The sequence below is a fragment of the Petaurus breviceps genome, unplaced genomic scaffold (genome assembly GCF_028583685.1).
Source record: "Petaurus breviceps papuanus isolate PSGF00001 unplaced genomic scaffold, PetGlider_PUasm1.0 90779, whole genome shotgun sequence".
NCBI classification, from domain to species: domain Eukaryota; kingdom Metazoa; phylum Chordata; class Mammalia; order Diprotodontia; family Petauridae; genus Petaurus; species Petaurus breviceps.
Genome location: NW_027187344.1, coordinates 8,221,758 through 8,234,634, shown reverse-complemented (window position 1 = coordinate 8,234,634; position 12,877 = coordinate 8,221,758). Strand labels below are relative to the sequence as shown.

Genomic DNA, 12,877 nt, shown 5'->3' with positions numbered 1-12,877 from the left:
TGCTTCAGTCAGTGCCCTCCGCTCTCTGTCCCCCGCCCTCAGGAAGATTCACTAGAGCCGAACTTGTTTTTATGGGGTGCGTTTCAGACTAATTACAGTTAGATTCAACCTTCCCAGCTTGCCCAGCGGACGAAAGGGAAGCTGGGAGCAGAGCAGGAACTGGTCCCTGGAGGCGAGGAGGGCGTGGTGGCCCGAGGGTGCTGCGTATTGGCATGCCAAGCATCCAGGGAGAGCCTTGGAGGAGAAAGCAGTGAATGAATGGGTAGGGGCGGGGCCTGAGGTGTGCGCCACTTCTACGTCGGACACCGCCCTTCTGTCCACTCCTCCAGTCACTTTTCCGTGGGTGGAGGGGAGGTGGAGGGGAGTTGGAAGGGGCGGGGAGTCTGATGCTCTTATAGCACCAGAGATGAGCTCAGGGAACGATTTTAGCCTCCCTGTCTCAGCTGCAGGTCGGACTCCTCCAGCCTCACCAAGCACAGGTAAGGAGGGCACCCAGCGCCGTACAGGGTTTTGTGCTGATGCACCAACTCCCCCAACTCACGTACTTGGGAAAATGAGTCCGGCTCAGTCCGCTCCCTGCGCTCCGGACCGCCTCGCTGCGGTCACAAGACTGGCCCTAGGTCCCTTAGGCAGACACCTGCTGGAGCTGGAAGGAACAGCTCCCCAGCTCTTGCCCATGCCTCCTGTGCCCCGGGGCCCAGCTACCCTGCAGGGAGGGGGACACTCTAGGGCCAGACGTAGAGAAAAAGAAACAACCTAAGAGGGGAAGGCGAGGAGGGGAGGGGGGGGGGGCGATAGGGAGATCGGTTCAGAGAGGGAGAAAAGATAAACAAAATTGAAATTCATCGAACATCATTCTGCAGGTGGTGCTATGTATGTACCTGGTGCCTGGCTGCGTGGCGTAGGGACTAGACAGTGCTGGCCTTTTAACCCAATTTGGCTGCTTCTCGCTGGGCAAATCACTTAAACCTGAGCGCCCCTAGGCGACTCTTGAAGCATTTTAGGTGCGGACTCACCTAGTAGAGAGAGATACTCACCAGATGTGATGTATGCCTCCGGCATACACTATGCCCCGGCAATCACAGGTTACATTCTTTTTAAAAGAAAGAAAAATGTATGCGAGGCAGAGAAGTTGAGATCAGAATGATAATTCTAATCCACATGGCTAGAGTTTGCATATTTCTCTCCTCTCCATAGTCCTGTAAGTTATTACGTACTATTCCCGTCTTACAGATAAGGAAACTGAGGCTCATTTAGGTTGAGGGGCTTTCCCAAGGTCAAGAAAATAGTAAGCTAGGAGACAGAGATGAGGTAGAGAAGGGAGCAAGGAGAAGAAAGAAGAGTTAGGGATAATCGAAGAGAAACTAGGACCTGCACTTATGAGGACAGTGAGAGCTCGGTGTTAGATAAAGGAAGCCAACCTGATGGGCATAGGGGAGGCAGAGCTGTGAAGCCCTTAGTCCTGCAGGCCAAGGCAAAAGGAGGTAAAATCCCTGAGAGCCCCTTAAAAATGCTGTCCCTGGCCCGCTTAGTCCTGGATTACAACGAGGAGTGGAGAACTAGGGGTCTAGGGACCACAATGAATTTAGTCCCCGCCCACAGTCGCTCTCAGGGTGGTCTGAAAGGGAGCAGGTGACTAGAGTCCTTAAAGGAAGAGTGAGCCTGGACTGGTAGAGCCCTGGACCCTGAGCCCTGCCAATGCTGGAAACAGATCTTTCCCTGAACTCCATTTCTCCCCCTCCTCCTTTTCCTGCTAAACCTGCCAGGGAGCCACCCAGCCTTCTTCCTGCTGGGCCCTGGGGGGTCTGGGTCAGGCCTCTGAGTCTGTACAGAGCAGCCCTGCTTGACCTAGGTCTGGGCTAGGCCCAAAGGGGTGGGGAACCTGCGGCCTCTAGGCCACTGGTTCTTCACCCCTGGGGGACTGAACTTCCTTGAAACTGGATAAGTAGTGTACCCTTCTCCACTCCCTAGCTGCTCTGCTTCCTGCTTGGAAAAACTGAGGGACTTTTCCCTCTCTCTTTTACTGCTTCCCAAAGGAGTTGACACAAGGAAACTAGAGAAGGATATGGGAGTCACCCAAGAAAGAAGGAAAGGTCCCCACCTCATGTGGGTTTTCCCCTGTCTCACTTTCTGTTGTCTTTGGCCCCTCAGGGCAAATTTTGGAGATGGAGGTTGAGGACATTGTGAAAGAGAGGAAACCCCTCTCCCATCTCCAGGCCCAGCTGTGTGCCAGAGGAAGCTCTGGGGTGCCTGTGGGTCTGAGGGAAGTGGGCTGGGCAGGGCCTTCGTTCTACAGCTGTTCTCTGCCCCTTCAGTTATCCATCTGTAAAAAGGGTACATGAGATAAACAAGGAGGATGAGGGAGTTTCATGAGTGCATGAAGAGTATGACCCATTGGCCAGAGGTTCACCTTCCTATTTAGAGGCAGCATGTCACCCTGGAGAAAGTGCCTGATCTGGTGCTAATAATAATGTATGTTGCTCTTTAAGACTTGCAAAGCATATGTTATGTCATTTGATCCTCAGAAACAACTCTGTGAGGTAGGTGAAACTATTATCCTCCCATTTTACAGATGAGAAAACTGAGGCTGGGAGAGCCCAGATGACTTGTGATGTCTGAGGGGATATTTGAATTCAGATCCTTCTGACATCAGGTCCACTCCTCTTCCCACCATGCCTCCTAGCTGACTTAGATTCAAACCCAGTACCTGACATTTATTAACTGAGGATCACAGGCAAGTCACTTAAGCTCTGTTAGCCTCAGTTTACTCATCTACAAAATGGAGATAATAATAGCACTTACCTCACAAGGTTGTTGTGAAAAACAATTTCTAGAATTTCAAGTTCTATGTAAACACTAGCTTTTTATTGTTTCCTCCTCTGGGACACAGGTCCATGGTGAAGCAGGACTAGGGGTGGTTCTGCCTCTGGTTCAGAGAAGGGCCTGGAAATGTTCTTCCCTGGGCTCTTACAGAGATTGACAAGGAAGTGGCTTTTTTTTTTTCATCTGTCATGGGTGGGGCCCACTTTGGGTCTCCAAAGTTTCTACCACCCTGACTCTGGAATGAAAGGAGATCAAGAGCATGTAATCACTTAAGGAATAGGTCCTCAGCTGGATAGCCCAGAAGACTCTCTTCCCTGAAAACAACCCTTTTCACCCATCAGTGAATTGTGATTTGTTCATTTAAAAAAATTCAACTAGAAAAATTTTTAATTGCTAATTAAAAATGTTTTAAGTTAAATTTTTAAATTTTTTTTTTTAATTTTAAGTTAAATTTTTAAAAATGGCACATGACACTGATTCCCCTGCCCAAACCTCACACCAACCCAGGGACTTCTCCTACCTTATTCCATAGCCATATCCATCTCCTAATCACAAGATCAAGGCCAAGAAGGGCAGCTCAGTGGCACAGTGAATAGAGCCCCAGCCCTGGAGTCAGGAGGACCTAATTTCAAATGCAGTCTCAGACACTTAACACTTACTAGCTGTGCGACCTTGGGCAAGTCACTTAACCCCAGTTGCCTTGCCTACCCCCCTTCAGAAAAAAAAAAAAAAGATCAAGGCCAAGAAGGGGAAGCCTATGGTGAGTGGCTAGGGTAATTTAAGCCTTCCCTGCTCTGGCTGGAAGGAGAAAAAGGGGACACTGCTGAGGGGAGGATGGGAAACAAGCTAACCTAGAGAGATTGGGATAGCCTAAGTAAAATTAGGAAGTGCTGATGCCAGAACTCTGCATCTCCTTTGCAGTATACACCACCTCTTTCAGTTCTTGCAACAACCTGGTAGGTAGACATTAGAGAGAGGATTCATAGTTCCATTTTACAAATGAGGAAATTGAGACCTGGGCAAAAGTAATCTGCTCAAGGCCATGTAGCTGGTTGGTGGCATGCCTCAAACTCAGGATTCTAGAATTCTAAACTAACCAAAAAAAAGTTTGTACCCCGGGCACTTAACACAGATGAGGAATTTTTGTTGCCTCTAGCATCAGGAAGCTTGCCCGTAGCTGAGCAGGAAGGACCAGGACAGAACAGGTAAGTAGTTCACCTAGTCCAGGGGTGGGAAACCTGCAGGCTTGAGGCCATGGGTGGTCCTCTAGGTCCTCAAGTGTGGCTCTTTGACCTAATCCCAATTTCACAGAACAGATCCCCTGATTAAAAGGATTTGTTCTGTAAAATAGAACAGTGGTACAGGGGTGAGGAACCTGCAGCCTGGAGGCCATGTGTGGCCCTGTAGGTCCTCAAGCCTGGCTTGTTTTGACTGAGTCCAGTTTTTATAGAACAAATCATTTTATTAAGGGAATCTGTTCTGTGAAATTTGAATTTCACAAAAGGCTGCACTTGAGGACCTAGAGGGCCACATGTGGCCTCCAGGCCTCAGGTTCCCCACCCCTGTACCCATTCTCTGGTAGTTTTCTATTTTAACTTAGTTGTTCTTACTAATTGGGACCTGTTGTTTCTTCACTGCTATACTTTCTAAATTGGACTTCTCTAAGTTTGTCCCTCTGGGGCAGCATGGTACAGTGATCATAGAGGACCTGGGTTCAAAATTTGCCTCTGTCACTTAGTACCCATATGACCTTGGGCAAGTCCTTTAACATCTAGGCCTGGGTATCTTCATCTGTAGAATACGGTGGGGCATGGACTCGGAGAGGTTTGAGGTTCCTTCCGGCTGTAATATTATGACCCTGTGATTCTCCAACTACCCTGTCCTGGCTAAAGCTTAGATAGCATGTCAGCTCACTCTAGGGCTGACTTAAGTACTTCAGCTGGCAGGGTGGCCCAGCCTAGGTGCTGGGATGTTGCCACTTACCTGTGGCAGTGTCTCCCTAGAAGGCAACTGGAACACACTGGCATGCTTCCTGTTGCCACAAGGTAAGCTGCTTTCCCTCACCCTCACCTATAACTCTTCCTGAAAATGCAATGGAAACCCACAGTCTACAACTTGGAGGCACTGTGGCATTCACAGACACTTTGGGCAATGGGATGTATGTCCAAGAGCCTGGGGGGGGGGGAACACAATCTAGTTAATCCTTCTGTGGTTGCAAGAAGCCCAGATCCACTGGCCTTCAGGCTGTTTACCCAGTAAATGGAATGAAAGTGACAGATCTGAGTTCAAATCATTCAGATCTTACCTCAGACACTTAGTAACTGTGCCCTACTGTGTGCCTGGCACTAGACTCACTGATCTGTGAGATAGCAACTATCTCACAAGGTTGTACTAAGATTAGATAAGATAATATATGCCAAGTGCTTTGTAAATCCATGTAAAGGTTAGGGTTAGGTAATGCTCAAGGATTTGCTGCAGGCATCACTAACTTTCCCTGCTCCTCTGGGTCTGTGTGCTTTGCCCTCTGTCCAGAGTAGCTTGTCTGAATGGTTGGGTGGTCAGAAGCTCATTGGCCTGGTTTCTGTTGACAGTCTGTCAGCTACTACCCCAAAATAGCTCTCTACCTGCATTGAGGCTGAGTAACAGCCAGGTACCTAGACCCTTTGCCAGGGGTTGGTGGCATGATTCCAGTTCATTGGCATGATGCCCTTAGCCTGGCAGATCCTAGCCTTCTGTAGGCACTCAGATCTAAGCTGAACCAGCGTTGTTAAGGTTAGAGCACCTTCTACCAAGATGGTTGAGGCAGAACCACAGCTAGGCTGGGGATGATTTGGGCTTTGGCCCAGGGCACTAAATGTAGACAGCGCTGATAGCACATGCAGTGCTACAGCAGTTTAGAAACAACAAAGAAGCACTTAGTCAGTAAGAATAACTAAAACTGGGAGCTACTGGGGCTCTTCTTTCTCCAGGCTGGCCTCATATCCACTAGGATTTATTTCATCTGCTTGTCTCAGGCACAAAAATCTCTAGTTATGGCTCTGCCAAGAGGTCATGGCTCAGATAAGACCTTTCAGAGACCAAAGCCTATGTCGCCCCTTTCCCCACCAGAGTAAAGTCTTACATGTTGACCAGCCCCTCAACTTGTTGATCCCCAATTCTTTAGATGTTGCCCTCACCTTTGGATACAGAGAATATGGAAGATTGCTTAGGTCAGAGCTAGTGGGGGAAAGGACAGAAGCCAAAGGGAGGCCCCATCATATATTTGTGTGTGTATTTCTACCTTATATATGTCCCTTTTTATATATAGTACTATATGGCATTATCTAATATATAGTAATATAGTATTATATCTATTATATGCAGGATCTATCATATATTTATATTATTTATGTATGTATTCATAGTATGCTTATATTTAGAATGGAAGCTCCTTGAAGGCAGGCAGCTAGGTGGCACAGTGGGATAGAGTGAAGGAAGACCTGACTTCAAATCCCCCCTTAGACACTCCTTAGCTGTGTGACTCTGGGCAAGTCACTTAACCTCTCTGGGCCTCAGTTTCCTCATCTGTAAAATGGAGATAGTAATAGTACCTACTTTACGGGGTTGCTGTGGGGATCTAATGTATTCACATATGAAAAGTGCTTTGCAGATCTTTATTTTATTTTATTATTTTTGCTTTTTTTTTCCAAGGGGGGAAGGCAGGGCAGTTGAGGTTAAGTGACTTGCCCAAGGTCACATAGCTAGAAGTGTTAAGTGTCTGAGGTTAGGATTTGAACTCAGGTCCACCTGAATCCAGGGCTGGTGCTCTATTCACTGCACCACCTAACCACCCCTACTTTGCAGATCTTTAAGTGCTAGCTAATTGTTATTTCATTTTTGTCTTAGTATCCACATAATTGGTGCTTAGTAAATGCCTGCTGAATGTTTACCGTTAGGATTTTGTTGGGAATGTTAGGAATTGCTTCCTCTGCAGCTGTGTCTGGACTTTTGGCCTATGACACCTAGAGAGTGTGTCTTTTCTCCTGCTTTCATCCCCTCGATCTCCTTAGCAGGCAATCTGATCCTCTTCTGTCTCCCGCCCTCCAAAGAAGGATGGTTCAGCAGCTGCTAGGGATGGGTAGAGAGGAGAGAGCATAGGTTGGTGGAGCCCAGCAGGTTGAAACCTGCGTTGGAAATGCAGAAGGCCTGAGCCCGGCCTCCTCCGCTGAACTGTCAGCCCTGGGATACTGTCAGGCCTGCTATGATGCAATCCACAAGGTGTTTGCATCACTTCCTCAGATCCCTACTCCACAGGCTTTCTAAGCCTGTTAGCTCTGCCCCTCCTTCAGCATACTCATCATGGATCTGCAGGGGAGAGAGAGTGCTCAGGGTCGGAAGTCAGAGGAGCTGGGCTCAAATACCAATCTGCTATCGCTATGTTCTTAGGCAACTCACTTTCCTTTGCTAAACCTGAGTTTCCTCATCTGTAAAGTCAGACTATTTGACTTAGCTCTTCAAGTGCTTGACCTGGAAACTGTGGGGAAAAAATACATTTTACATATCTCTATATATCAGCCTATATAAGGCTGACCTTGGGCAGCCAAGTAATACAGTGGATAGAGGGCCTCCTGACCTGGAGTCAGAAAGACTGAGTTCAAATCTGGCCTCAGATACTTACTAGTGTCTTACATCTTAAGTGTGACCCTGGACAAGTCACTTAACGTTGTTTGTCTCATCAGTTTCCTCATTTGTAATGAGGTAGAGAAGGAAATGGTAAAACTACTCTAATATCTTTGCCAAGAAAACCCCAAATGGGGTCATGGAGAGTTGGACAAGACTGAAAACAACAAAAACAGCCATCAGATACATACAGACATGTACCCATCTGGGTACCCATCAGCTGTAAATATACCTGTACCTACAAATGCACATGTATACACAAATATACACATATAAGAACAAAGATAAATGAAAGAGAATCAGATTTTGAGCTGAAAGGGACTTTAGAATTATCTAATCAGGGCAACTAGGTGGCACAGTGAATAGAGCACTGGCCCTGGAATTAGGAGGACCTGAGTTCAAATCTAGTCTCAGACACTTGACAGTAGCTATGTGACCTTGGGCAAGTCACTTAGCCCCAATTGCCCTGCCTTTCCTCTTCCACCAAAAAAAAAGAAGTTATCCAATCCAACCTTCTCATTTTTCAGATGAGGAACCTGAGGTCCAAAGACTTGCCTAAGGTCAGTCAGAGGCAGAGCTAGGGATCAAAACTTGGTTCCTCTGACTCTACCATCCTTTCCATTGTGCTGAACAGCTCTCCCAAAGGGGTTAAAGACAATTCTGTGAAAGAAAGTTGATCATTCTGGAAATCCTAATGGTTTTATTGACTGAATTCTTTGTAAGTTGGTCAATAAGCCTTAATTTAACACTTATTTTGTGTCAGACACTTTGCTAAGCAGGAGACACAAAGAAAGGCAAAAAGCCCCAGTCCCTGCTCTCAAGGAGCTCAGTTGAATGCAGGAGACAGCAGGCAAGCAACCATGGACAAACAAGCTACATATGGGATAGTTTGGGGATCAACTCAGAGGGAAGGAACCAAGGTCAAGAACTGGGAAGGGCTTTTTTTTTTCCTCTTTTTTGGAGGGGGGAAGGCAGGGCAATTGGGCTTAAGTGACTTGCCCAAGGTCACACAGCTAGATTTGTGTTAAGTGTCTGAGGCTGGATTTGAACTCAGGTCCTCCTGATTCCAGGGCCAGTGCTCTATTCACTGTGCCACCTAGCTGCCCCAGGAAGGGCTTCTTGCAGAGGGTGGGATTTTATGTGAGACTTGAAGAAAGCCAAGGAAGTCGGAAGTTGGAGAGGAGGAAGGAGAGTCCCAGGCATGAGACCCAACCAACAGAAATATCCAGTGAGTCTAGGCTTCATGGTGTGGTGGTGAAGAGAACCCTAAGAGCCAAAACCTTGGTTCCAGACCTGGTTCCACCAAAAAACTCACTTAATGTGACCTTGCTCAGATCTCTTAGTTTTTCTAAACCTGAGTTTCTTCATCTGTATAATGGACATGATAATCCCTGTCCCACTTGTGGAAATGTGTTGATAACTGTAAAACCCTTATGTGCAAGCAAGGTGATCTGCCATGGGCCACCCAGGCTTTGAGATTACAAATCTCCTTCCCTCATCCTTCCTCTGGTTATACTCAGTATCTTCCCATGGCCCAAATAGTCATATTCAATGGTCTTACCAGCCCTTGCACCAAGTCCCTTACATCCAGCCATTGTGTCTCCATTGCCTGTCTTTCAATGCTGGGCATGACAGACCCATAATGGAAAGTGTTGGACTCAAAGTCAGAAAACCAGGTTCAAATCCTGTCTCCAACACTTAGGAGCTATGTGACACCTGACAAGTTATTTCCCTTTTTTGAGCCTCAGTTTCTTCATCTGTAAAATGGGGACATTAACACTGGTACTACCTAGTTCATGGGGTGGTGGTAAGGAAAGTGCAAGCAAATATTAATGGGTTATATAAACAGAGGCCATGTATGCATGAGACCCTGTCCTAGAGGGAGTAGGGCCCCTTCTGACTCCACCAGTCCTTGATTTGCTGCCCAGTCATGCATTGCTCAAATTGGATTAGGGCGAGACAGATCCTAGGAGGAGGTCAGATGCCCCTATCCACACTCACCCTTGCAGTCACCTGACCTGCTTCTCTGTCTGCAATGCTGGGTTCATTCAACCATAAGGAGAGAAATTCCTGAGCCTCTAAGCCCTGGTAAGATTTAGAGCTGGGAAGGACCTTGGAGATTATTCACTTAGAGATATGTTTCCTGAGGCCAAAAGAAGTGAAAACTTCACAAACAGTGAGCAAAGCTGAGATTTGAACACAGCTCCTCCCCTTCCAAATCCTGTGCATGTGTAATTTCACTGTATTTTCCACCCGCAAGAAGATACTCTTCACAGGCTTTTAGAGCTAGAAAATAACTCAGAGTCTAAAAAATACCTCAGTTGGACCCAACCCTTGCAATTTGTAATGCTTTTTCAGACCTCACCCACTTTTCTGTCTGCTATAGTGGAAAGGATATCAGCTTTGGGCTCCAAGGACTTGGGTCCAAATCCCTCCTCTCTGCCTTAATACCTGTGTGACCTTGGTCAGCACTTAACCTCTGGGTTTCAGTTTCCTTATCTGTAAAATGAGAGGGCTGACTCAGCCTCTGAGATTCCTCCCAGCATCCTCCTGATCAGCCCAGTCTCCCAGCTTTAGTTGCTTGCAAATACCGATGCCCCACTGTGCCCCTTCCTCCCCTCCTGCCCCTGCCTGTGGTTGGGACTTTGGATGAGGGCTGGGACTGAGTCACATTGGCCACTAGACTTCATGGTTAGCTTACTCTGCCAGCTGGTATTATCCCTCTGTACATCAAAGTGGGAGCTGAGCTGTTGACCACATGTTGGTCATGGCCAGCTCTCCCCTCTATCTCCTCCATCTCTGTACTTTCAGTCACACCATCTTCAAAGAGAAGGGATGAGATGATCAGTGATGGGCCTTATAGACTGTTATATATACTTTCTTAGCATTTATCTAATTTACCACATAGGGCATAGTTTGTATTATGTTTATGAGCTTATGTATCAGTGACCTGAAGACAAAAGCTATTAAAGGTTGTTTGTAGATGCCTAATCGATGTTTGTTGATGGGCTGATTGATTATTAATCTGAAGTCCAAGTTCCCTGTTTGTAAGCACACTTACGAAAACTGTCAGTCATGCTTGCCAGGTGATCCAGTCTGAATCCCACCTCAGTTACTTTGACCTCCAAACCATTATTTTCACAGCTGAACATCCAACACATGCATATCATAAGCAAACACGGTGCTTTTATCAAGTGCTTTCACATAAACTGTCTCTTCTGATCCTCAAGCCCTGTGAAATGATCAGGGTAGAGATTATCATTCCCATTTTACAGATGTGGATACTGAGGTTCAGAGAGGCAAGGTCTCCTGATTCCCACTCCAAGACTCTCTCCATTTACTCTCATCTCAAGCTTTTGCTTGGTTAGAAACCTTGAGTTACAAACTTCTCTGTTACATGACTGACTGACTGACTGACCTACAATTGGCTCCCTCCTCAAAGCCTGCCTTAGAGAGCTTCTTGACTGTAACAGAGATAGACAGATAGATAGATAGATAGATAGATAGATAGATAGATAGATAGATAGATAGATGATAGATACAGATGAATAGATATAGGTATAGGTATATATATATGCAAATATATAATAGATATAGGTAGGTAGGTAGATAGATAGATAGACAGATTTTTGTTGTTGAGTCATTTCAGACTCTTTATGACCCTATTTGGGGTTTTCTTGTCAGAGGTACTGGAATGGTTTGCCATTTCCTTCTCTAACTCATTTTACAAATGAGGAAACTGAGTCAAACAGAGCTAATTGATTTGCCCAGGATCACATAGCTAGGAAGTGTCTGAAGCTGGATTTGAACTCAGGTCTTCCTGACTCCAGGCCTGGCACTCTGTCCATTGCATCACTTGACTGCCCCAGTAGATAGATAGGTAGGTAAGCAGAGGTAGATAGATGCCACAGATAGATAGTAGATCATTTAAGTAATTGCTATGTGCCAGATACTATGCTAATTCTTCATTCCCTTCTTTTCCCCCTTCACAAGCCCCCCCTCCCCCATCACCTGCTTCTACAGAGGTAAAAACTGTTCAACTGGTACTGATTACATTTGACTGTTCTGTCCTCTGCCTGGACAATGACCTTCTCCTCCCCCAGAGCCTCAGCCTGTGAGATAAACCCCCCTGGGGAACTTGAGGAGGAGAGCCAATCATAGCCTCCCAGGACAGGAGGAGGGATGGGGGTGGGAAGGGGGAGCTGGGGTAAGGGCAGCTCATTTGTTGGTTTAAGCAGCAGGTGGGAAGGCCTGGGTGGGAAGGGGGAGCTGGGGTAAGGGCAGCTCATTTGTTGGTTTAAGCAGCAGGTGGGAAGGCCTGGGTGGGAAGATTCTCTGGGACCCTGCTTCTCTGGGAACCTGCCTTTAGGTCATAGGCATGTTTTGCTGGGCCTTGGGAGGGCCACACTGGTCTGAGGAGGCTAAGTGATTGTCAGCCTTATAGGGAGAGTTGGGCTATCAATCAGCAAACATTTATTATGTGCTCATGGCCGTGTGCCAGGCACTGTACTGGGCCCCGAGGTGGGGATTCACAGACAAAGGAGGCCTGTCTTGCTGCCTTCTCCATAGTGTCACTAACTCTCCCTGGATTTCTCTAGATAAGATGTCAAGCAAAGGCTCCGTGGTTCTTGCCTACAGTGGAGGCCTGGACACATCCTGTATTCTGGTGTGGCTGAAGGAGCAAGGCTATGATGTTATTGCCTACCTGGTGAGCCTCTCTGTCCATTTGCCTGTGACATGGCTCCTTGCTAACCTGTCTCCCTGTCAGCATGAGTTTGTCTGTATCTCTTTGTGTCTATATCAAAGTTTTATCGTGTCTTCTTGGCTAGGGCAAATCCTGCTTGGATGGGGTGGGGGTGGGGGCATGGGGGGGCAATATAGAGGGGTAGAGGGGTGAGGGAGAAGACTGATAAGGAGCTCAGACTCTGCCTTTAGCCTAATGCCCCTAGGCAAATCACTTTATTTTTTCATTTCCTCACTTTCATCTTTAAAATGTCTCCTTTTCCAGCTGTCAGTAGCTAGAGATTCAGAGAGAATATCAAGCATGGCCTAGGGCTGTTATGTCTCAAAGAATCCTGCCTCCTAGAATATCAAAGTTTTGCGGAAGTTTAGAATATAAAACATAGAATGTCAGAGCTGGAAAGGCCTTGGCATATGGAATGTCAGAGCTTAGAAGGATCTTAAGACAGAGAATGTCAGAGCTGGAAGGGGGGCCTAGGGACAGAATGTCAGAGCTGGAAGGGGAGTCTTAGGGCAGAGAATGTCACAATTGGAAGGGGTGTCTTAGGACAGAGAATTTCAGAGTTAGAAGTAGGGGGACCCTGGGACAGAGAATGTCAGAGTTGGAAGGGGGGGTCTTAGGGCGGAGAATGTCACAGCTGGAAGGTGGGGGACC

The 12,877-nt window shown here is 46.9% G+C and overlaps 1 protein-coding gene across 2 annotated transcripts in view; it reads left to right on the top strand.

Annotated features, from left to right (window-relative positions):
* Nucleotides 1-324: 324 nt before the first annotated feature.
* ASS1 (argininosuccinate synthase 1) overlaps nt 325-12,877 on the top strand; it is an 86,121-nt gene continuing 73,568 nt past the window's right edge. Inside the window, exons 1-3 of one of the 2 annotated variants that reach the window (XM_069069358.1) lie at nt 341-479; nt 3,980-4,028; nt 12,081-12,190. In XM_069069358.1, coding sequence (XP_068925459.1) covers nt 12,086-12,190 — 105 coding nt within the window. In that variant the 5' untranslated portion in view covers nt 341-479; nt 3,980-4,028; nt 12,081-12,085. Of the gene's footprint in view, nt 480-3,979; nt 4,029-12,080; nt 12,191-12,877 lie in introns of both variants that reach the window. The other variant, XM_069069357.1, reaches the window with a different exon arrangement.